The 25,552-nt window shown below is 50.5% G+C and overlaps 2 protein-coding genes across 5 annotated transcripts in view; one reads left to right on the forward strand and one right to left on the reverse strand.

The window, feature by feature from the left end:
- Window positions 1–25,552, reverse strand: part of TBCD (tubulin folding cofactor D) — a 142,485-nt gene that overhangs the window by 80,605 nt on the left and 36,328 nt on the right. For all 4 annotated transcript variants that reach the window (XR_011246826.1, XM_069541844.1, XM_069541845.1 and 1 more), the window contains 4 exons: window positions 22,359–22,495; window positions 21,657–21,717; window positions 20,533–20,607; window positions 20,179–20,273 (listed from right to left, as the gene is read on the reverse strand). Coding sequence is in view for 3 of the 4 variants with exons in the window: in XM_069541844.1 (XP_069397945.1) it covers window positions 20,179–20,273; window positions 20,533–20,607; window positions 21,657–21,717; window positions 22,359–22,495 (368 nt within the window). In the remaining variant the exon portion in view is untranslated. The remainder of the gene's footprint in view (window positions 1–20,178; window positions 20,274–20,532; window positions 20,608–21,656; window positions 21,718–22,358; window positions 22,496–25,552) is intronic.
- On the forward strand, window positions 3,648–12,458 carry ZNF750 (zinc finger protein 750). Its single transcript, XM_069541847.1, has 3 exons — window positions 3,648–3,723; window positions 9,257–10,881; window positions 11,021–12,458. The coding sequence occupies exons 2-3, from the start codon at window positions 9,440–9,442 to the stop codon at window positions 11,688–11,690; spliced, it is 2,112 nt and encodes a 703-aa protein (XP_069397948.1). The 5' UTR covers window positions 3,648–3,723; window positions 9,257–9,439; the 3' UTR covers window positions 11,691–12,458.

Below are 25,552 nucleotides of genomic sequence, written 5' to 3' on the forward strand. Positions count from 1 at the left end.
ACCCTGAAGACCTGGAGGGCGAAAGTCCAGCCCCTGTACACACTACACTCAGCTCAAGCGAGGTGCATCACACAGGCCAAAGGCTTGATCAGCACGGGGGCAGGGCAGCACCCGGAGCCTTGGTCCTGGGCCTCCTGCAGGGGCCTGGGAATGTGTCTGTCCTGATCCCCTGGACTCATTCTCCAACCAATGAACAAAGGCCTCGTGAGCACATGTGCACACACGTGCATGAACATAAGCCACCAGGAAAGACCTTGGGCCTGTGCTCCAAGGCCCACAAGTTGCAACTACTGAAGCCCGTGTACCTAGAGTGTGTGCTCCGCAACCACACTGTACCCCACTTGCCGCAACTAAAGAAAGCTGCACATGCCAGCCACGAAAACCTACCCAGCCAACAAGTGAAAAAGAACACGCTCATCTCTGAGAACTCAATGAATGTCGTCTTGGCAGCTGGTTAGGGCTTACTGTCCTTAACAACAACCGAAATTCGAGAAACTGAAATTATGCTTAGGGTTTTCTGTAGAGTTTTCATTTCCTTTTCCTTTCCTCCGGATGCCATATCCCAGAGGAGCGCTAACAACTGAAAGTAAGACTAACTGGTATTTACTTGTAAGGTCAAAAGTATAAATAATCTGCTTCCTTCATCAAAGATGTTTTGTTCTGTGACACACACCATTCCCACTGTACAAAGGCAATTTGGTGGGATACTGTAATTAACCCATCAGTTTCCAGAAAAATCCAGGAGTAGAGGCCTCCAGGGTACCTGCTACACATAGGAAAGCTGAGGCCCAGGTCAGATAACTACTCTAAGTCATAGGAGGATGAAAGAATAGAGCCCAGACTCAGAAGCAGCCACAAAGTACAAGTCCCTGATTCAACTCACAACATGGCATCCCTCCCCCAGTGCAAACTTTTCACTGCCGAGAGGACTCTGCTCTGTTGTCCTTGAGGCTGGGTGACCTTGGCCAAGTTACTTACCCTCTCTGTGCTGCCTGACTCTGCAAATCAGGCTCCTGAAGTTCCCATTTCAAAGAGTTACTGCAGTGATTAAATGGATTAATAGAGATAGAATGTTTACTCAGCACAGGGCCTTACATTGCTAACACTCAATAAGTGCCTAACCACCCCCTGCCCCACCAAGAGAGTAAACTCTGGCGATGATAAGCAGGTGAAGGAGGAATCACAATGAAAAAAGAAAACCTTTGTGGAAGAAACGGAGACTGCAGAAGGAACAGCACCACCTGTCAAAAGCCATCATTCAAACTCTCAGAGAAACTGGAGAAGCCTATTGCATCCACTACCTATAAGATACCAAGAAAGGAGCACTCAGAGAGCAAGCACGAACTCATGGGACCAAAAATCTTAACAGCAGGATAGAAGGGAAAGCTAAAGAAGGTGAGAACAGAGAAAAGAGCCTACAGGAGAGAAGCAATGGCACGTGAAGAACCAGGAATCACCATTCACACAAATTTTTACAACAGGTAAAACTAATCTATAATGCAAGAAAACCCAGCCAGCAGCTGCTTCCGAGTAGTGATCATAGTGCTCTACTTCCCAACAGAAGGCATGCCCAAGATTCATGGAAGGGTACTCTTGGGACCTGTGCCCTCATCATGTGTGACTTCTACCTTCAAAAGAAGTATTAACAGTTAACAACACGCCTGCTGAACACGGCTGTCTTTGAAATGCAACAAATGCTTGAGATGGATCAACATGTGGAAAAGAGGAGGGGAGAGAAAACGTTCACTGCAGAACCAGTGCTGGGTGTCTGAGCATTCACTTATGTGAATTTTGTGACTCATCTATATGTTTGAAATTTTTTGTACTAAAATGTTGCAGGGAAAAGAGTCAGGGATCAGAATCACATCAAACTTTTCAGAAGCAGCACTGAAAGCCATATCAATGGAAAACACTTTCAAAACACTGACTGTAAATACTTTTTGGCCTAGGATTCTATACCTAGCCAAACTATCAACTAGATAGAGGGGCAGAAAAAAGACACTTCCAATCATTCAGGGTCTCAAAGATTTGCCTCTCTCGCATTCTTTCTAAGGAGCCTACTAAAGGGCTGTGCTTCACTGATACTCAAACTAAGGATCAACCCAAGAGAGAAGACAGTATGAGATCCAGGAAGCCTGGCTTCCAATTCAGGAAAGAGGCAGAGGGAATCTCAGATGACAGGGAAGGCAGGCGTGGAGGCAGAGGCGTTAAAGGGCTACACTCTCATTTCCTATAAAGACAACAGACAACACCCAAAACTGGGCACAGTGAGGGGGGTGGAGGAAACAAAGCAAACAACAGAATAGTGTTACTTGTCATCAAGGAGGTACATTTCCAAAATCATCAGCTAAGAAAAGGTCCAAGTGGGGCCCCTGGCAGCGGGGATGGGAGGGGAGCAGCCAGTGACACCCTCCCACTGAGAGGTTGGGGCCCCTCCCCTCCTTCAAACCCAGAGAGCCAAGTGGGATCCTGTGGTGCTTTGTGCTCTGAGTCCCACATGGAGTAAGACTGACCACCCTCCTGGAGAGGCCTCTGGATGAAAACAAAGGGAGGAGGAGGGACCAGCTGCTCCCCCAGGACACGAGGCAGCTGAGTGCCCACTAATGCCACAGCACACAAGGCCGGCCTGGAGCCGGCTAGACTCTTGACCCGAAAAATCTGAGATCATAAAAATGGAAGTTTTTAAGCCACCTGTTTTGGGTGGCTTGTCATCAGCAAGAGGTGAGGGGAGCAGCAGGAACCACTGTTTTTTTTTTTTTGTGGTAAGACAGGACTATTTTTTTAGGCTCTAAATTCTGTGGATATCTAATTTGGATGAAAATAACTAAAAGACCTTTTTTTTCAATTAAACATGAAGGTAAAGCCAAGTAAAATCTTAAGCCTAAAAAGAAAAAACTAAAACAGCATCTGGGCTGGTAAGCCCACCCTGGCACCCACGCCAGGCACACCCGTTCCCCCATCCCCACACCTGCACCACATGCAGCCTCCCAGAGAGCGTGGAGGCAGCCAGTGACGCGACAGCAGGCAGTGGAAGGGGAGTGGGGGGTGCCCCGGATCACAAACTAAGTGTCTTAATCATCTGAAGGGAAAAAAAGGGGCAGCAAGGACAGGCGTGGAGGCCGTTCCCAACAGCAGCACACAGCCACGCAGCACGGCAGCCTTGCTCAGGGCTGGTCCTGGGCGTGCACCGGCAGGTCCCCGCGGCAGCCCAGGCGGCCCCCCTCCGGCTCTCCAGGAAGACCCGGGCAGGTCTCCCAGTCCCCGGGGTGGAGGGTGACAAAGGTTCCGTCAAACCCTCACGGGGAGGACACCGGGGCTGTCGGCATCCGTTAGAAGAGATGCATTTCAGGCTAAATGTCAGCATCGGCTGCCGCCGCCTGCACACACTACAACTCCTCTGGGAGGCCTCTACCCTCACCTCGAACGTGTGCAACCCCCGAGTTCACAAAGAGCCAGGCGGCACTACCATGGCACTCAGGAAACCTGGGCAGGGAGCTGCCGTGAGGCATGGAGGTGGCACTGGCTGGCCGGCTTGGTGGGTGCAAACACATGAATCGTAGCTGCGGGCGGGAGGAATATCAGGTGCATCTCTACGCCCCGAGGGCTCGACTCCTACATTAAATCCCTCCCACTGGAACAGCCGGCTCCAGTTTCAGCGAGAGCGAGCGTGAGAACAGGTCCTGCTCCGGCCCGGCAGCCACAGCTTCTACCTCCCCACCTCTGGTAAGTACCTACTATTTGTACCTACTATTTCTTCTCAAATGCAAGTTTTCTTTCCAAACTCCTCTCAGATATATCTTAAAACTATCTGCTCAGTGAATCACCTGCCCGGAGTCTCTCTGCCCTGCTCTCTTCTCTGTGGATTACTCAGGACCCAGCAGGTGCACTGCTGGAAAGGAGACCATTATTACAAAACTTTTAATAAGGCTTACACTTTATTCTAAGAGTATAAACGAGTTTATTTGGATGTGAAGTTCTCATTTCTACCATAAAATTCAACAACTTTAAACTCAAACTCAATTTGATGTTATGCTTATCTGTTCTTCACCTTAAAAAATTAACAAGTTTCAACATAAAAGGACCACATATATACATAGATAGTTGCAGATCTTAATTTATAATTTAATTTTACAATCTTTTAGGTTAAAAAAATGATTAACATTGGTAGTCCCTGTGGAAGAGACCTGGGGAGCAGAGGTGGGAGTGAGATTTTTTTTTTACCGTGCAGTTGTTCACGCTTTTTGAATTCCAAACTTTGTGAATGTATTCTCTCCCCAAAAATTTTAAATTAAATATTAAAGAGGAAAAAAAATTCAAACCTTTTGGAGTTTAAAGTAAGTGCTGTTTTGACATAAGCTTACCAAGTAAACAAAAAACATCTTAACTAAAGAGGATCTCTGTACATACAAAAAGGGAATTTTCTTACTCTTAAAAAAGTTTCTCATAAATTTGCATGAAAACAATTACTGATCAAATTATTGGTCAGACTGGCCAACATCAGACTTAAAGTAATGAAAACCTGTCTACTTGTTACCCTGATTTTTATTTTGTATTAGCCAAATCCTTCCAATGCTTTATCCTGGTGCTTTAAGGTGAGGAGGCGGGCAGTTGGGAGCTCTGGCTTTAGGGAGGTGGCCCGAACATTAAAGCTGTGCGTTCACTGCTGAACACTGTCTGTAACCCAGGGTCTCTGGCTGAAACCAGAAAGAGCCCCTGGTTGTCTTCCTGGATCCATTTCTCCAAACTATATCCCAGAAAACTATCTTTTACCCTAGGTCATGGTTGCCCTCATGTTTATCCTTCATTTTAAAGAACTGAAAGTCTGGGAGGGAGTGGTGGTTAATCACTGGAAAAGCTCAATTGGGAGTAAAACTCACAAATCTTGTTCTTGCGACACCCCAGTGGGTAGGCGACAATGGCGTGTCCTTGAGTTATGCAATAATGCCACATCACAATATCGTAATTATAGCATGCCCTTCAGAACGCGCTACCTGGCGAGGCTCCCTGCCAGGCAGCTGGACACCACTGGGGAGGGTGGAAGATTCTTCCAGTGCAGAGGTTAGTACGCGTGACATGCATAGCTACCCGGCACGTCACAGCAATGCCCCATAAAGTTAAGCTATAATTACCTCTATTGTGTCCTATCAAAGTTCAGAAAACATCTTTCTCTTGCCTGTTTTTCGGAGTTCAGACTCTCTAGAAAACTGTTAAACACACTGGCCACTCACTATCACCCTAATGACCGGCAACTACGGAGACACTTGTCCACACTTAGGAGGCTACTGCAAGACGCGCGCTGGCACCTCAGTGCTTCTGAAACAGGCAAAGCCCGTGGACACGAAACCACAGGTGGCTCAGAGCGCCGTGTGGGCAGCACCACCCAGGCCTGTGGGAGGGGACGCCGCAGCCAGCTCCCCAATCTCCGGGTGGGACATGGGCAGGGGTGGCGGCACGTGAGGGGTCACAGGGGGGTGTTTTGAAACAGAATGGGCTCAGGCCAGGGGCCACAGTGTCCCTCTGGCCCTGCTCCCTACCCACACCCCTCAGGGTGGGACCCGACTCCGCTGAGGGCACAGCTGAGGGCCAGCCTCGTGCCAACAGCTGCTCGCAGGCAGGAAGGCAGGCAGGGACTCCCCCTGCATTCGAGGACAGCACCCTGACCTAACATGCAGGGCTCCCCACGGCTCCTGCTGACCCAGTGAGAGGTGTAAGAAGGGTGGAAGACACTGCCCCACAAATAACCTTCTAGGACTAGGCTAACATCTGCATTTTCAACTAACATGCTAACGCTGCACTTCTCCCAGGAAAGCCAAACCGAGGACCCTGCTCTGTTCACCTCTCCCTGTATGGCACCCTGCGCCCCCGCCCCCCACCAGCCCCCAGACTGTACCAGCTTTCCCAGGACAAGGATAGTGAAACACCAATCTTATCCCCTTCAGAAAAACTTCACCTCTGATTACTAATCTAAACTTAAATTCTGGATTATATTGTTTTGGCAACAACACCCTTTCTTTCCCCCATCCCCACCCCGCTGCCAGCCTGCACCAGGTCTGGCAGATATAAACTGACCAGAGATGGGCAAACCCTGTTTCTGCGGATGGCCAGACCAATGAGGTCCTGGGCACTCAGCTTTAGCTTCTCACCCTGTAAACCTCACCTGGGCAAGAGAGAACCCACAGAGTGACATCATCTTCCTAGAGGCTGTCCCCTTTGGAAGCTTACAGAAGCTTCAATCTTACCCCATTTATTTCTCGGACATGATTGCATTTTTATAACCCAGTGAACTAGTTCGTCTCCCTCGGCGTCTGAAGCAGCTGCACTCCCTTGTTTTAATTAGTGAATTGTGCAACCCTGGAGAGGTCAGTTTACTCAAAGTTACTACAGCTGCTGCCCCTGTGACTCCATCCAGGCTCACCTTCCAACAGCTGTGCCCCGGAATACTCTCACCTCCCGGAGCACTGGCACCAAGAAAACCATCCCCTGAAACCTGTTCACTGTCCTTGTAAGATCGCTGACCAAAGAACTAAACGTTCAGACCAAAACTGCGGGCACAAGATCCTCTGACTGAAAAAAGTACATATTAACACAAGAGCAATTAGTGCCCAAACTATTACTTTGAGTAACGCTGTGATAACTCACATACAACCGATCTCCTATAAACCTTTGAGAAAACTTAACCAAAGTGAGCTTATTTTATATTTTGGCCTCAAAGTATGAGCACTATCTGACAATACTGCTGTTAAAGCTAACACCATCGTCATCTTAAACCCGAGGGGTTTTCGGCTGGTCTGGGCTCGCGGGTCCGGGCTGGTGCAGCAGATGTGTGTCTGTGCTCACTCCTGGTACCACCAGGACTCTCGGGCTCACACTTGATGAGACGTTTTGCAACTGTCATCATTTTGATCACCGTGCTTCCAGCTAGTGATGAAATCATCAGTTTTCAGATCTCTGCCATAACATATCCTATACAATCATGGGAACCTGACTTGCAGAGGTTCTCACGCCTTCAGAATCAGGGAGCATAATGGGACGTGCCAGCACAGGTTGCCCTGACTTATCAGGCTGGCCCCGAGCTGGCTGGAATCGCTTCCTGACGGGAGGCAGGAAATAATGCTTTTATAGCCCAGGGCACACCTGCCCCACAAGGTATGGACTGAACTCGTAAACTATTTCGCATTTTCCCTTAATAAAAGGGGAAATTAGGAAGACGCAAAGCTGTGACCACATGTTTAACCAAGCTGGGCTTTCACACTGCGCGCAGTTCCCGCAATTGTTCCCAGGGGGAGCGGAGGAAGACGAGCGAGAGTTGGGCACCAGGTGCCGCTGGGCTGGCCGCTGCCCACTTGGTACCCTACCAATGAACACCCCCAAAGAGGGCCTGCGGACCCCACCTCTCCAATTAGGGGGCAGCCAAAACTCTTGTTTCTCATCCAAACTATGCACCCGAGCAACCCTGCTCTGCCGACACTCTCCCCACGACAGAAGGCAGCAGGCCACCCAAACCACTTCTCAGAAACAGGTTTTCAAGGGGATGGGACAATAAAACAGGTTAACAGAGGCAGCTTGTTGGGGGGAGAGTGGTTCTTTGTGTTTTTAAGAAATATGAAAATAATGAGCAGAGGAACCAGTCTGCTGAGAGTAAGATCAGAGTTTTGGGTTTTTTTTTAAAAGAAGATATCCAAGTGAAATTAAAATCCCACTCCCTCCCTGCTTAAGCCCTCCTCTCGCAAACTACCCATTACCTCATCTCCAATGTGTGAGACGGCACAGAGGGTAGCTACATTTTATTCTGTGAAAACAAGTCTCTTAGATTTCCCATGCATATTTCTCTGTTTTTAAAGGGCTGCTTTCCAGCTCAGTGTTTTAACCAACCCGGTGTCTAGAAGGTGATGCTTTATACAAGCAATTTCACAAGGCTCAGAACTAACCGTATTTACTCATTCCTTAAAACAAAACTGCAGTTGCACGTTATTTCCTTTATAAGTTTATTTTTTAAAGTGTTTAAAAATATTGAGAAGCTAAGTCCTTTCGACATTCTTTTACGCAAATTAAAGTGCCGGCCTCGATTCCTCACCACCACCGCCCCCAGCCCTTCCCACCCACAGGCTTTCTCTAAGACACAGTCACCCCATGGGCTGGTCCTGGACGCGCAGCCGCACCCGGCCCTGCCGAGATCCTCCCAGACCTCACGCCTTTTGTTCTCAGCTTCAGTTTATGAGGCAGAGTGAGAGCTCAGGGGTGTGCAGAGCAACCTCTGAAGGAAATTCGGGAGATTAAGCTTGGGGGTTGGGCAGGGATAGGAGGACCCTGGGGAAGAAATCTGGAGGCCCTTTCTACAGGTCAGAGGCTGGGCTGAGTTCCTCTCAGAATCCAGTCATTTCTAAAATTAGGCACCACTCACTCTGGTTTCCTCTTGCCAGGAGGGCTGCTAAGCTTTTCTGCCTTCGGGTAAGGCCAGAACAGGCAGGGATGGGCTACTACCCAAGGTGGGCAGTGGAAGGCGAAAGCACATGAGGACAGCTGCTTACTCACAGGCTCATCGCATCTTAATATCATTCAAATCAACATAAACACAGCACTTCTGTTTGTATGCGGGCCAACACAAACACTACTCACAAAGCTGACTTTCCATTTGTGAATTTAGAAGCGGGCGGGGGGTTGCCCAGAAGGGGATGTCGCATTTTCACTTGTTCTTTTAAATATTCCCTCGTAGAACAGAACACTGTGATTAAATAGGGCAGATGAACTGAATGTTATAATCACACTCACCTTGTTCTCAGTGAGCACAAATGTGAATGTCACAGGCACGTGTGAGCCCAGGCTTTCTCAGGTCGCACTGGAGCTCAGCACTCGGTCCAGGTGACAGGACTCGTCCAGAAACCCCAGGCACACGGACAGGGGCGGGATCTCAGCAGTCACTCAGTCAGCTGGGTGCACAACCTTCCTGGCACATGAGGCCTCAGATCACAGGTTAAAGGTTCCCAAAACCCCAAGAGTTACAGGTTTTCTGTGAAACGCCACTAAGCCCTTCTGCAACCACACTCCCCCTAGGGTAACAGAGAGCACTGTAGGCGTGGCACCGGGGGCATCGCGGAGGGGCGGCTGGTGCCCGTCTCATACCCGCCCCTACTTCAGCAGTTACACCACCTGCAGGGGCCTTTGCTTCTCCTCCTCCGTGAGCCAGGCAGCTCAGGCTGGTTCTTCATTAGCTTGTTAGCCAGCATCCTAACTCTAAGGCTCTGCTCCTCCATTTCAGCTCCTGGTCCCCAAATGAGCAAGACTTCCCTGGTCACACCCACAGCCCGTGAAGCCGGCTTCAAGTAGAAGCGCTCAGAAAGGAAAGCAAAGGAAAAGCGGTGACCTGCTTCCTTAAAAGCCACCAAGGCTGAGCTACACAGGAGCCAGCAAGGCTCAGACACCACCAAATCACAGGAAGAAAATGAGCCTTCTCAAAGAGCGGAAACCAAAAAAGCCACACTACATCCCCAGGCCCCCAGGAAAGCCGTTCAAGTACAAGTGTTTCCAGTGTCCCTTTACTTGCAATGAAAAGTCACATCTTTTCAACCACATGAAATACGGTCTTTGTAAAAACTCCATCACTTTAGTGTCTGAGCAAGATCGCGTTCCCAAGTGCTCCAAACCAAACTCTTCGGACCCTAAGCAAACCAATCAGCCCGACCCTGTGGTGAAGCCCACCTCTTCCAAGCCTGTCCCAAGCGGGCTCTCACACCTGGATGCCAAGCTCCAACACGGCCTCGCCAAGGACGACATCAAGGAAAACCTGGACCTGCCCACACGCGGGCCTCACAGGTGCCTCGGACAGAAGCCCACTCCCCACAAGGAAGCAGCACCCCCAAGCCCAGCCCCAGAAGCTGCCGTGGGCACCCAGCCTGTTCTGGAAGGAGCTGTCCGGCCTTCAGCGTTCGTTCCAGTGGGGGAACACAGACTCAAAGGCCAGGAGCTCACGGAGACTCCTGAAGCGCTGGCCCTGACCCACGCCCCTGCCAAAGCCACCTCTTTCCACACCAAGTCTGCCTTCCACACCCCTGGCTACCCCTGGAGAGCTGGCTCACCCTTCCTCACACCTGAGTTTCCACATAAAATCCCATCCACAAAGGGCTTTGGTGCCGCTTCCCCGTATGTGCACCCCAGCATCACAGAGTACCCGCCTCATTTTTACACAGAGCACGGACTGGCCACCATCTACTCACCCTACCTACTCGCAGGGAACTCAGCCGAGTGTGACAGCCCCCTTCTGTCTGTCTACGGGGCCCAAGACCAAAGACACTTTCTGCCTCACCCAGGGCCCATCCCTAAGCACCTGAACCCGGCTCCCTCCACATACGACCATTACAGACTCTTCCAGCACTATCACTCCAGCCTGCCAATTCCTTACGGATTTTACAGACCCGAGTCTGCGTTCTCCTCCTACGGCCTCAGACTCCCACCCGTGGCTGGCATTTCACGGGACCAAAGCTCGCATCTACTGGAAGAAGCTGCCCTGGGTTACCAGGCCCTGAGTCCCTCCAAGTTAAACTCCTCCAACTCCCACAAAAAACACACAGAGTTGGAGAAGGAGAGTCCGACTCCCGAGGCTAAAGAACCTTCCAAAGATGGGCAGAGGGACACGGAAGGGACCAAAATGAGCCCACGCGCGGGCAGCGCGGCCACAGGCTCCCCAGGAAGGCCGAGTCCCACCAACTTCACACAGACAAGCCAGCCGTGCGCTGGCCTGTGCGGCCTCCCAGATGGGCCCGCCTCCGGTGCCCCAGGAAGGATCCTACCACCTGACCAGGGCCTCGCAGCCTTCAAGCCCATCAAGAAGAACACGGAGCACCCACATGCCCAGGCCCCAGACAGCAGAGCGGCATCTCCAAAAAGGTAAGCGAGTCCATTTTCCAAACCTCTGAAGTCATGTCTCTGGTTGGGCTCAGTCAGAGGGAATGGCACTTGCCCAAACCCCCCGTGGGCAGGGTCCCTTAGCAAGGTCCCTGTGACGCCCTCTCTGTGTCTCTTCCAGCCTCGAGGCCTTGAGCACAGACGCTCCAACTCAGCTGGGGAGCCTGGAGGCCGCCCCCTCCAGCCCGGAGGATGGCTCCAGGGCAGCCCCGCTGAACCTGTCCACAAAACCAGAGGCTGAGCCGGCTGCCGCGTGCAGCCCTGCCCATGGAGGATTCGTGGAGCCGCAGGATGCACCCCTCAACCTCTCAGTGAAGGACCCCTGCAACGCCCTGACCTCAAGGCCCTCTATGTGCAGCCCCCCTCGAGGGGCCGAGCCTGCCACTGCCCCCACCCCCTCTCCAACTCAGCAGAGGGAACCTGCAAGTTCTGGGGATGGGCCTGACCCCAGCTCTGTGGAGGCCCCGGTGCCCAGCCCCACTGGGAAGGCCCAGGATATACGTGCAGCTGACAGCGATGAGCAGAAGCAGACAGCGGCTGTGGCCCTCTGCCAACTGGCAGCCTACAGCCCAGGGAATGTCGAGCCCGCGGCCCACGAGCCCACCTGCCAGCCAGATGCACCCACCCCCAGGGCCCTAGAGAGACAGGAGGCTCAGTGCGACCTCAGACCCAAAGGGCAAAAGAGGACGAGCCCCAGGGAGGCGGGGAAGGGCCAGCAGGGATCCAAAAAGGCAAAGCCCAGTGACACAGCCAGAGTGTTCACACTCCGGAAGAGAACTCGGGTGTCTTAGAGCCGCTCCCTGGCGGCCAGAGCTGCGGCCACAAACACGACTTGCAATGTAGGCAAGACAGCAGCAAACCCCACCCCGGCCCTCATTTTTCTCGTCTGGTCAATCTTGACAACTCAGTTGTCTTCTTCACAAAATAGGAAAAAAAAAAAAAAATTTAAGATAAAGCTGCAACTCAACCCAGTTTTGTAAATATTAAGCATAAACGTTAAATGGTGCTTCTACTTCTGTCTGTAAAATATTTGAATGACTCACACTTTAGGACCTGATGCAAAATGTCAAATGAAATGCACAGGACCGAAAGGTAACTTTTAAGTGTTAGCATCTTAGAGGAACTCTCTTTAAAAATACTTTTATTTTTAATTGTTTTTTTCTATTATGTCTACTATGTGTTTCAAAGTAAAGAACAATTACTGGGGGGAAAAAATGCCAGGAAAAGACATTTCCAGTACTAGCATTAAAGTGCTAGATGTAAAAATGCTGTTTGTTATGACTGAATCACAGACAGCAAGAGGCTATTTATACAAGTAATTTATTTCCACTGGGAAGAGTGCATTGCTGGGGAAGCTATTCTCAACGTGCTCTGTCTTCTCTACATTACGGTGCGTCTTCTGACACATTCGGCCTGGTTTTCCACTTCCTAAAATGATGTACATGTTGCTAATTCTCCAATAAACTCATAGGTAAAATTCGAGGCTACGTAAAAAGAAGATAAGCATAAATGCTGTGTTATATTTTGCAACAATAAATAAACTCAATGAAAAAGAAAAAGAACTGAAGCAGCAGCAGTTAAAACTGAGGGTGAGGATGCCTCAGTGTGTGTGAGGGTGCATGCGCGTCCACTGTCCACCAGCAGCCATCAAGCCTGGGTGAGTGCACGTGCCTGGGGTACCCGTGGAGACCAAACGCCCAGGGCCTGTTTCCTAAGCCACTGCCTAAAAAGCCACAGGGCCCCTCACCCTTCACAAAGGCCATTCCCCACTGTTCAGAGGGTGCCTCTCAAAAACACAACGTGTGGAGAGAGGGGGTCAAGAAAGGGCCTAGAAACGGTGGTATGGAGCTAAGCTGATTGGACCGAGTGAGCTCTCTCCACAAGACGGGAGGCTTCAACACAACTTTGACCAACACAGGGGCAGTCCCAATAGAGCCATCCAATGAGAATAAGCACTGCTAAAGCTAACACCTGCCGTTCCCAGTGACATGCACGTATAACAAGGCTTCTCAGTGCTTACAGCCAAAAACGTAAAAGTTTTAAATAAAAAGTTGCCTTGTTCTAGATGTAAGCACTATTCACCAAAAGACTGTTTAGTCCCTAAGTTGTGTCCGCCTCTTGCAAACTCATGGACTGTAGCCCGCCAGGCTCCTCTGTCCATGGATTTCCCAGGCAAGAATACAGGAGTGGGTTGCCATTTCCTTCTCCAGGAGATCTATCCAACCCAACGATCAAATCCCCATCTCCTGTGCTGGCAGGCGGATTCATACCACAGAAAGACAGCCTGAACTAAAAATCCAGCTGGTTAATAGTTGCGTTTCAATAAGATATTATTTTCAGTTGTTCTGATCAAGATTATACTAATAACTAATTCTGTAAAAACTCAATCTAGAAAACTTCTTAAACAATTAGTATCTTTTGGCAGAACAAAATGTGAAGAGCTGATGTCTGCGTACAGACATCCTCATGCTGAAGACACTTGACAGAGAGATTAACAGAAGATTCTCAAGCACAGAAACATGTTACATTAGGAAAAGATCCTCTGGGAAAAGTAAATGGAAATACAAGTTCAAGGAGACGAAGGATATAGTCCCTGCATTTTAGATGGAGTGTGGTGTATTCCAAGGCATCATGTTGCCTGGATCCCACCAGACACATCCCAAGCAGTGATGCAGAGGCTTTCTGTTAAAACGACAGCATTCATGGGACTTCCCTGGCGGTCTAGTGGTTAAGACTCTGCTTCCGAGGCAGGAGGCCTGGGTTCAGTCTCTGGGTCAGGGAACTAGATCCCACATGCTGGAACTAAGACCTGGTACAGCCAAATAGTTTTTACGAGAAATTTGTTTTAAATAACAAGGACTTCCCTGAGGATCAAGGGGTTAAGACTCCACCTGCCCGCTAAGACACGGGTTTGATCCCTGGTCCGGGAAGAGCCCATGTGCTGCGGGGCAACTAAGCCCGTCACCAGAAAGACTAAGCCTGCTTTCTAGAGCCCACACACTGCAACTGCTGGAGCCCACGAGCCCACGCTCTGCAATAAGAGAAGCCACTGCAATGAGAAGTCCGTGTGTTGCAATGAGAGAGCAGCCCCTGCCTGCCACAACTGGAGAAAAGTTCACGGGGAGCAATGGAGACCCAGTGTTGCCCAAAAATAAATAAATAAATAAAAATAAATTTAAAATCTGCTTATTAAAAAAAAAATGACACTATTCAGTATGGCAAACAACCTGCTTTCTAGCAAGTTAAATTTATATAAAACCACTGATACCAACTCACATACTCCAATACTTTAGCCACCTGATGCGAAGAGCCAACTCATTGGAAAAGACCCTGACGGTGGGAAAGATTGAGGGCAGGAGGAGAAGGGAATGACAGAGGATGAGATGGTTGGATGGCATCACTGACTCAATGGACATGAGTCTGAGCAAACTCCGGGAGATAGTGAAGGACAGGAAAGCCTGGCATGCTGCAGTCCATGGGGTCTCAAAGAGTCAGACACAGCTTAGCGACTGAACAACACCAACCCACAACAGGGATGCAGAGCTGGTCTTGATTCTCTTAAGGTAAATAGGAAGCCGCTGTTACAAACTGTTATAGATCATCCAGGATGGCCTATGAGTCCCTGGCCCATACCACCAATCCAACACATGTGCTGTCGTGACCTGAAACCAACGCACACATGCGCAGCCTTCACTGGCAAGCCTGGGCTCCTGTGTTTCTGTATACCAATGTGCTTTGACAAAGACCAAAAACAGGGTACCCTTGCTTTCCAGCAAGTCCACACCCTGCAGGAAGCAGAGGGTCAGAAGCTGTTCTAGGCTTGGGGCCCAAAGCCTCAGGCCCTAGAGATAAGCTCTCACCTCGTGCCTTACAGGCAAGAACATAAAACTTCCGTTTTGGGGACCCAGAGATTCTAAGCTCACCCAAGAATGTCTACCACCATCTTAAATGACAGTAAGAAGAAACGGAGACAGTTAACGACTGCTCAGAGTCCTGCAGCCACACAAGTCAGGGAGCCCCAGCGCTGCCTGCAGATGTTCACGGTGGGAGCCACATGTGCCTGCAGCCCCATGAAATTAACCCGCCTAAGGGAATTCCTCCAAAAGGTCATCTGCACACGTACAGCCACAGAAACCATGCAGGCTCTCTGCAACTACCTCTACAAGCACAGTGGGTTCTTAGAGCTTAGCAACAACAGCAAAAAAAAATTCCGTCTTGCTGATATATCAATGACAGTACCTTTCTTCATTCACATATAACCCAGCTCCAGAGCTGTCTCTGACCTTCATGTATAAAATGCGGTAAGTCTTCAAAGATTTTAATACAGAATTACCATGTGAACCAGCAATTTCACCCCTAGACATACACCTAAAATAAATGAAAACCGGGATTCAAACAGATGCAGGCACCCAATGTTTATGGCAGCATTATTCAAAATAATAAAAAGACAGAAATAACCCAAAAATCTACTGGCAGATAAAGACGTAAATAACAGGCCATCCATACACACAGGGGACTGTTACTCAGCCATAAAGAGTTTGGCATGAGCTACAAATTGAACTTAACCTTGGAATCCTGAACAAAGTAAGTAGGACACTAAGGACAATCCTGCACAATCCCACTTATATGAGGTCCCCGGAGCAGCAGACACAGAGGCAGACAGACTTGTGCGTGTCAGAGGCTGAGGGGAGGGGAAGGGAGGGGGAGTTAAGTGTTTAGGGGGACATGGTTTCTATCTGGGAACATAAAAAAATTTGGAAATAGATGGTGATGATAATGGTTATACAACACCGTAAATGTAGTTGACGCCACTGCATTGTACACTTGAAAATAGTTAACATGGCAAGTTTATGTCATATATGGTGGGATGACATCACCAACTCAATGGAGATGAGTTTGGGTAAACTCTGGGAGTTGGTGATGGACAGGGAGGCCTGGCATGCTGCAGTCCATGGGGTTGCAAAGAGTCAGATGCAACTGAGCGCCTGAACTGAATTGATGTCATATTTATTCTAAAATGTTTTTTGAAAATCGATAATGTAACAAACCAAAGCCACTGAATCAGACACTTATAATAGGTAAACTGTATGTTAGGTTACTACACATCCTAGTAATGCTGAAAATAACTTCTAAAAAGGATCCTTGTATTCACATTGAAGAAACAAAAGTACTGACAACCTGCTTTGTAACAGTCTTACCAGCAGCCCACAGCCATCTACCTCTACCCCTGGTTTAACCTTCAACCAAAATGCCCCCACTCCCAAGACAGGGAGAGGAGTGAGTATGAAATGAAGTACGCACACACTTTCACTCAAGGAGAAAAACATTCCGATACAGAAAAACACAACCCCTACTCCACGCACTAAGCCAGAGACGTCTCGATACGGCTATCACTTTTCTTACAGGCTGGAATGTCCAAGAGTTCAAGATTGCACAAAGGTTAAAAATCAGTAAAGCGCAGAGTAGTCAGGAGAACAGGAAAGTGCTAGGAGAGGTCAGGAGCAGTGGAGAAGGAAAGCCAGGCACACAGGCCCATGGAGAGGGGGCAGTAAGGAGACAAGCGAGGTCAGCACTCTGCACACAAAGGCTGTGGCCAAGGCAGGACTCACCCACAGGCACAGGCTGACCCCAGGCCCCATGGTGACTCCACCAAGGAGGCAGGGCAGCAGCCATGCCTTGCAGACCATCCCAGGAAGCTGAGAATGTGTCTGAGGCTGACTTTGGCTTGAGGACCCCCACTCCCCTAGAAGCCCTTCCTGAGACCACACGGCCCACCAGGACTCCGCCACCCACACCCCAGCCCCGCAGCTCTTGGGGTTGGATGGTGGCTCTGCCAGCCTTTCCAACATTTCCTAATAAAATAACTTGCACACTTAATCCTGTCTTGGGTGTCCACATCTTCTCAGAGGACCCAGAGTAACACTGGAATGCTATTCAGATGCTGGTTTTTGGATGATGTCACAGAATATGGCCGTAGGGGACTCCACGAATTGGTCCCTCTACCAAGGAAACCAGTAAGCTGGTAAAAGCAGAATCTAGCTTTTCAGCACTCTGGAATCTAATAAAAAAAAAAAACCTGCATCAATCAACAGGGTGCTTAGCGAACAAAGAGGCTACTAAATTTCAGCATCTAAGAAACCTCTGTTAGGTCACTGGTGATACACTAAAGCAACAGAAGAGAGACCTCAGTGACCAAACAAGGAATAAAGTCATTGCAAAAAAAAAGTCTGGGAAAAAGTCACTAAATAAAGAGACGGCTAAACAAGCTTCAACAACAGCAAGCGCAGCAAACCTCGGACAAGGCAGAACTCAATTTCTAGAGTTACCACATCATCTGTCAGGGCGCCCGGTTTTCAATAAAACAGTAACAAAGCATACAAAGAAACAAAAAACTATGGTACAGTCACAGTGAAAAAAAAAAAAAAGTTGACAGAAACCACCTCTGAGGAAGGCCAGACGGCGTCTTACAAGACACTGACTCTGAATCAATTATCTCAAATATGCTCCAAGAGCTAAAGGAAACAAGAGAACAATGTCTGTACAAACATGGAGTGTCAATAAAGACACCGGCTGTAAAAGAGACTACAGAGAAATTCTAGAACTGAAAATATAGCCAATGAAATGAAAAATTCAGCTAAGGAAGGAGAACAACCTGCAGGTCTGAGCAGATAGAAGGAAGGATCAGAGAACTTGAAGACAGGGCAATTCAAACGGCCCAGTCTGAGGAGCAGGAGAACGGGCTGAAGGAAAGCGAATGGTGTTAGACCCGTCACCTCTGGAGCCTGCTCCAGGATAAGACCGCAGCTGCCTGCACAGCCCGTCCGAGGCAGGAGACAGCACAGCTCCGCAACCCACCAGCCACACGAAGGGTCTGCGGAAAGGCTTGGCTCATCTGGAGGGCGCCACAGGCAGGAGGTGGCCAGCACCTAAGACTACAGGCCAACTCCCCACGTGTGACGTCTCACAGTTTTTGGGCCCCATTTTGACACTTTCCATCTACAATACATTCGTCTGCAGCAATGCACTTCATCCCCCACTCTGTGTTCTCACTCTGGCTGCTTGCGGCTGGTGGAGGCTGCTGACGTCATGATATATGACAGACACGTACACTGTGCCAGCCGGCCTCAGGCGTGAGCAGCAGTGAGGACTCTGGTCTCCTTCAAGTTAAACTGGAATCAGCACCACAGAGGCAGAGACTTCCTCTTGACCCATGACACCCTCGCGCGCGCACACACACACTCTCACAGGTCTATTTTCACAAGTAAATGTGTAAGTCACTTAGGATGGAACGAGAGTAAATGAAAGTACAGCAGTACATCTCCGTGGCCTCAGGGTAGGCAACGACTTCTTAGATATGAAACCAGGGGCACAGGCAACGGAAGAGAAAACTGGTAAGTTAATACAGCTTCAGTGCATCAAACTCCATCAGCAAAGTGGCAAGACAACCACAGAGGAGACAGAATATCCACAAATCATGTATCTGATAAAAGGCTTATATCCATTAAGAACTCACAACGACAGAAAGACAAATAGCCCGATTTTTTAAATTAACAAAGTACCTGAACATACATTTCTCCAATGAACATAGCCAAATAGTCAAAAAGCACATGAAAAGATGCTCAACACAGTTGAGATGCAAATCAAAACCACAGTAAGATAGCACTTTACAGCCACTAGGATGGCTATTAAAAAAGAAAAAAAAAAAACAGAGAAACACAAGAGCTGGAGAGGACGGGGAAACTGGAACCCCCTACGCAGCTGGTAGGAACGCCAAGTGGTGGCGCATGGAACAACCATCTTGGAGAAGTCTGCAGTTCCTCAAGAAGTGGAAGGCAGGTTTAGCATTGGCCCATCACCTCTACTCATGGAACAACCATCTTGGAGAAGTCTGCAGTTCCTCAAGAAGTGGAAGGCAGGTTTAGCGCTGGCCCATCACCTCTACTCCTAGGTCTACACCTAGGGATTGGAGGATGAGAACTCACCCGGCCACACAAACACTTGTGCACAAATGTTCAGGGCAGCATTATCCACAGTAGCCCAGGGTAAAAACCCAAACGCCCCAACTATGAGAGGATTCATAAACGTGCAGCCATACCATGGAATATTATTCAGCCACAGAAAGGAATGAAGTACCACCGCTACACGGTACAACGGGGGTGAAGTTAGAAACATTACGCTCAGTGAAAGAAGTCAACACCGAGACCACTATGGGAGATCCTACTTACATGAAGCATCCAGAAAAGGCAGTTACAGAAAGACATCAGCGGGTGCCCAGGACTGGGGCTGCTGAGGGAAGATGGGGAAAGACTTCTCCCGAGTACAGGGTTTCTTTGAGGAACAGTGAAATCAGACTCAGATGGTGGCAGTTACACAACTCTATAAACGTACTAAAAACTACTGAATTGAATTCCTTAAATGGGTGAGGTTTACAATATGTTAATATGAATTATATCTCAGTAAAGCTGCTACAAAAATAAGCTGAAAGAGCCCACAGAAATCAAGCGTCAAGGAGCTCTGCACGCGCCTCACAACAATGGGCGCATAGCCAGCACCTGCAGCAACCCCACCGCTTGGCTGCTGACCAGCGCCTTCTCTGCACAGACGTCCCCGCTCTGGACAGAAGTCATCCCCAGGGTGCGTGGCACCTGTGGAGACACACTCCAGCAAAGGGCCCTCTTCATCCCTCACAGGTATCCGTCCCTTTTATCCACAGGCACCACTGCTCCCAGGGACATCCCCACCCACCACAGACAAGCTTCTTGTGGCCTTGGTCCCAGGCTGCACCTCCATGCAGCTGGGTCCGAGAGCTAGGACATGCAGGCCTCGAAATCAGTGATCCGTCTGCACCCGCCACGCTGTCCCCCTGCTCAGGCCCACTGCGAGCTCCCTCCCCTCCGATCCCCTCACTGGCGTGAGTCTTGCTCCCAGGAACCATGATGTCACTGTAGGAGAAGAACCAGGGCCATGCACACACTCTTAATGGGCGACAGCACCCCCACGAGGGTGAAACTGGTTCTGGGGGACGAGACAATCCCAGACGTCACAAGAGCTCACAACACTCCAAATCAGGACCAACAGGATACTGAAACTGCACAGAAGGGAGGAGAGACACTGGGCCTCAGGAAGGCCTACGTGAGAAAGAAGCCTAAGGACAAAGGCCTAGAAGGCTCTCTCCTGCAACACTCACGATGCTCACGTCACTCCAGGGAGTGGGCCATGCCAGGAGGGGGCTGGATGGAGCACCCCAAGGTGCACACACAAACTGAGCTTCACACTCACCGTCTGAGAGCCGGGAAGGGAGCAGCAGGCCTCGTCTGCCCAGTTCCGCCAGCGCCAGACACCCGCCATGCCAGGCACTGTCCGTCTCCTGGAAACTGAAAATACAAGAGAGCCTGAGACCCCAGCACCATGCCAGCTTGTCCCCCCAGGACCCAGAGCACACGTTCACCCACTGGGGTGAAAGCATCACTAAAACTTAGTAAGTTTGTAAAATATCAGTCAGCTAACGAGATAAAGTACTGCAAACCAACTGGAGACGACAGCCATGTTCAGATCTCCAGAGAAAGAGTCGAAGTCCTGGGTCAGCCTCACATGCCCTAGAAACACGCCTCCCTCCGTGATCTCCCCACACACCTGAAACAGTCCAGCACCGACCCGGTCACGTCATCCGCCAGCTCTTTGGGCAGTCTTCCGGCCATCCTACCAATTCTGAAAAGGAAAAGCAACGTCAGCATCTGTCAGCATCACCAGCCTGTCGAGGGCCCATGCTACACTAGGAACATCCCGAGAGATTGTCCTTCCCTCCAGAGAAGGGCAAAGTGGCTGAGTCTGTTCCACAAAGGCCACCTGCCCCATCAGGGGGCCCATCACACTGACATGAACACAGGACAGGAATCTGGGGAATCCACACGGCACATGTTTGTCTCGGACAGTCAAAGCTCCCAGCTCAGGCCACCAAGGTCTGCCCAGCAGGCTGTCCCAGCCCCATGCTGGATGCCAACTGGGCTGGCTCCCATAAGGTCACCTGCCTGGGTTGTGTCCCGGCCAGCAGCACCCGAGGAAGACTCACCCTCCCAGCCCATCACATTCCAAGCAGACAAGACTCTGGGCTTCAAAGCTACCCAAAAGCCTCCATGTGAACCTCCTTTACCTGGTGCTTGCTACATGAATTAGTTGACACAGAAACCCAGAACTCTCGGGGGAGGGCCCACCAGCACTTCCATCAATTTTAATTTTCCCCATAACCATTTCCTTTGTACTCTGTCCCCCATGCCCCTCTGGCCCACCTGGGTGGGCCTGGGCACCTCTGCTGGCTGTTCCCTCAGGTGCAGCAGAGGGGACATGCCAGACTCTGGGATTAAGTGGGGCTGTGCAGCACCCCTTTCTACATGAGGGGTGTACCCCTGGCCATGGGGGCAGGAAGTGAGGGTCACGGTGATGAGGACATGGACGAGTAAGGAAAGGAACACCTGAAGGTTAAAAAAAGGCAAATGTGGCTCACTCCAGCCAAAAATGCAAGAAAACGAAGGAGCTGCTGACCAACCTCAGCAATGTTCTTGAAAATTAGGACATAAAGCAATAAATATAAATTAGGAAAAAAAAAAAATCAGTCTACCCTTTAAAACTCTCAGAGCTGCCCACAGCTATCAAATTGCACAAGAAGCTCTTCATGATTAAGAAGACCCAGCAGACTGACAAGCATCTGGGGAATAAGCTGCCAGCCCCTAGCCCAGCCCCGGCCTGAATCAGGCACCTACCCTTTGGCCGCAGACCACCGCACGATCGTGTCCTTGTCCTTCAGCCCAACCAGCAGCTGCTCTGGAAGAACACAGGAAGGCCAGTCTGTGAGCCGCATGGAAGCACCCGGAATTCGAGCTGAGCTCTCAGTTCCCAGCTGTAAGGTAACCCACCCTGCACGCCACTCCAAACAGTACCATGAAGGGAATTACAGGGAGAGCCTTAAGTCTAATCACAAGAAAAGGACGTTTCTTCCTGTGTGTTTTCAAATCATCATTTAAGACCAACTTCTGCCATAGCTCCTAAAAAGCACATCCACCCATCCTCACAGGCACTGGGCGGAGAGCACGAGAGAGGGAGGCGGCCCAGAAAAAACAAGTGCCTGCTGGAGGCTGCAGAGAGCAGTTCTCCTGGGGACCGGGTCTTGGGAACGGTCAGCCACTAGGAGAGGCTGCACAGAGGCCTCGTGAGCACGACGGGCCTTGCAGGCCAGTCAGTGGAGGCCCTGCTGGAGAGCAGAGGCAGCACAGAAGTGGACAGAGAGGCACGACGGAGCCTGTGGCGGTGTACACACACGCGCACCCTGACCACAGCAACCTAGGCCGCGTCAGAGGGCAACAGGGACTGCGGGTGCAGGAACCCCCAGCCTCTCCTCCTGCCCTGCAAAGACCAGAGGTCAAACTGGGTGCCCTGCAGGTGGAGATGAGGCGGCCCGCACTCACCGATCACACTCTCCACCTCCGCGGGGACGTCATCCTCTCCGTCGCTGTCGGGGGTCTCAGCCTGTGTCATGGGCTCTTTGGGATTCTGAATGGAATGCTGTAAGCTCTCGGCCAAGGAGCGGCAGCCCCGCTGGTACCTGCAAGGAGCAAATGAACCTCAGACCCACTGGGACACCTTGGAGCTAGAAAATCCCAACTGAATCGGCAATTTATGAATAACATCACTGTGAAAATTCCATGTGCTTTCCAGGGATGGGATGGACAGGAGGAAACGGAGCAATAACAGTTGCCAGCATGGACTGTCAAAGAAAGATAACCACCTCATCTGAGCTTCAGAACAGATTCACCCTCTAGAGGACTCAGAAACCCTCACGTGTCTGAGGGCTGACCTCAAAAACATGTGCGCGACCGAGATGGCAGGAAAGGCGTGCTCGAGCCCAGTGGTCTTGACCCTATTTCCATAGGCTCCGCCTCCAGGTCCCAGCTGAGTATAGTCCCACCCCGCCCCTGGGCCAGACACTGCTCTCCGCACCCCAGGGGCCACAGCTGGTCCTCTCCAGCTCCCACAGAGCCCGCTCCTGAATGGCTCTCACTACTTCCTGCCCACCACACCCCCCTCCTCCACAAACTGAGGTCACCAGGATTATCTCCCACGGCGCTGTGAAGGGTCCCACAGCACAGTCCCCAAACCTCTGGTTGCCTCAGTTTCCCTGTCTGTAAAATGAGGCCAGATGGGAGCATGTGCACAAAGCACTCAGACCAGGGCCTGTGCAGAGCAGGCCCATGAACACCGCCTCCCTTCCTGGAAGCCGGGCAGGCACGCTTGGGCCTGACTCTGGGGCACCTCTATCTCAGGACAGGGCCTGCGGCATAAACGGTGACAGGCTGAGTTACAGCATGGACTAGGGGCCGTAGCCTAAGGCCAAGTCCGGTAAGAGATAACTGGGGCTTTGGAGATAGAGGCAACCTGGACACTGTTAGCTGTGGCCTTGAGGCCTCAGATTCCATGGGGCAGTTCCCAGGATGGAAGGTCAATCAACCACCAATGGCCAGTGACAGAATCAACCATGACTATGCAATGAGGCTTCCAGTAAAACCCACGGAAGCCCCATGCCCTCTCCCTGAGCCCTGCCCTCGGCATCTCTTCCACTTGATTATTCCTGAGCCTTTTGCAACAAACCAATAATCTCGTAAATACAATATTTCTGAGCTCTGTGAGCCACTCTAGCAAATTATCAAACCCAACAAGGGGGTAGTGGGAACTCCCAACCAGCAGCCCAACTGTCAGAAGCACAGGTGACAAATGGGACTTGCAACCAGTGAGGGGCGGGGTTGAGGTGGGAGAGACAGTCGTGGGGGCTGAGCCCTTCATCTGTGGGATCCGGTGCCGTCTCCGCGGACACAGACTCAGAACTGAGTCCACACTGCAGGTCACCCAGAGGGTGTCTGACAACTGCCTGGGCTGGGGGAAAAAATGCAAAAGAATCAGAGCAGCGACAGGCAACTGAATCAGGGAGAAGGTCACAGGTGCCATAGGACTGTGTTCATGAAGCGCCAGCAAGCAGCAGGCACGTGGTGACAACTGCCGACTCTGCCGCTGCTCTCCTCCAGTGAGGACATGTGCTCACCACCTCACAGGCAAAGTCCTCATCACTGTCCAGCAACCAGAGACCAGAAAGGCTGCCACTGGACTCTCCCTCCCGCCTTAACCACAGACCTAGACAAAGTGTATAAAGCAGCGCTGGCAGGCACAAGATACCCACGGCAAGGCTCCAAGCCCTCACGGCAGAGAAGCCCTCAGGCGCACCCACTGTTCCCCTCTGCTTCCTCCCAGATGAACTTTCTAAACCACAGCACAGGAAAGCAGAGCCCAAGCGGAGAGCCACTGTCCTGATGGGCAGGAAAAAAAAATTGTGACGAGATGGCTACTAAGTGGGGACAGACACTAGAGGAAGGGGACCTGAGAAAGCCCCCCAAATTCTGCATACGTCTCCCTGAATCCTCAGGCAACTGTGAGGCACGTTCAGATCCAGACATGCCATCAGAGAGCAGGTAAGAGGCCAAGAGCCAGAATCCAGAGGTACCCATGTACCACCAGGCAGTCACTGAAGGGTGGGTCCAGTAGGGGGGACTGAAAGGCCACACGTAGACACGAGCGGCTGCTGCAGGAGCAAGGGCCGCATCCCACTGGGAGGTACTGACCAGGCCCACGCAGACAGCAAGTCACCAAGAGGGGCAGTGCAGCCAGTTACCCGCCTGCCAGACAGACTCACTCCTCCTAAGGGGACGAACACCAAAAAGGGAATGAATCTACAAGAGACCGTGAAAGTGCATCAGAGGGGATAAAATGAAAAGAAAGATGGAAGAGAGAGAAAGCAAACAACACGACAGAAGACCGAAGCCACCACGTTTAATGATCACACTCAGTGTCCAGGGAGGTACAGCCTGAACAACGGAAGTGTGATGCTGAATTCCTCTGCTTCCCGAGTGAACGCCTAGAGTACTTGCGGCGGTTCACTCAAATGTGCCAAGCTGGCCGGGTCACAGGGCCCAGATATTTGTCCAAAGGTTATTCTGGGTGTGTCTCTGTGGGTGACTCTAGGTGAGATGAACGTTTACCTTGTGGGCTGAGTAAAGCAGCTTGCTCTCCCCAGTGTGGTGGGCCTTGCCCAGTCCGGGGAAGGCCGGGGACCACAGCCTGGATCACTCTCCCCTCAGTGAGGGATTCTTCCTGCCTTCAGACTCAGACTGAAACGTCAGCGCCTCCTGCGTCTCTAAGCCTACCAGATCTGGACACTCACAACCACAAGCCAATTCCTTGTGTCTCTTAACACACATACACACACACCCACTCCTACACTGGTTCTGTTTCTCAGGGGAACGCTGACACAGTACAGAATGTTAATCTTTTACAGCATCTGGAAAGAAGACACTAACATTAGTTTCATAAACAACTTACAGAACATACTTACAATATGCAGAATACTCAAAAGGCATTTTAGTAAAACATCCCTAATATATAACACACTTCTCTGCAATTTCCTATAACTGGAAACATAATCAATGATTCTTCATAATCAAATAATTCCTCCCAAAACACACATATTAATACTTGAAATAAAACTGAAGACTGGGTGGGAGGGGGGGTTCAGGATGGGGAACACATGTACACCCATGGCTGATTCATGACAACG

The sequence above is a fragment of the Ovis canadensis genome, chromosome 11, assembly GCF_042477335.2.
Source record: "Ovis canadensis isolate MfBH-ARS-UI-01 breed Bighorn chromosome 11, ARS-UI_OviCan_v2, whole genome shotgun sequence".
In the NCBI taxonomy this organism is placed as follows: Eukaryota; Metazoa; Chordata; class Mammalia; order Artiodactyla; family Bovidae; genus Ovis; species Ovis canadensis.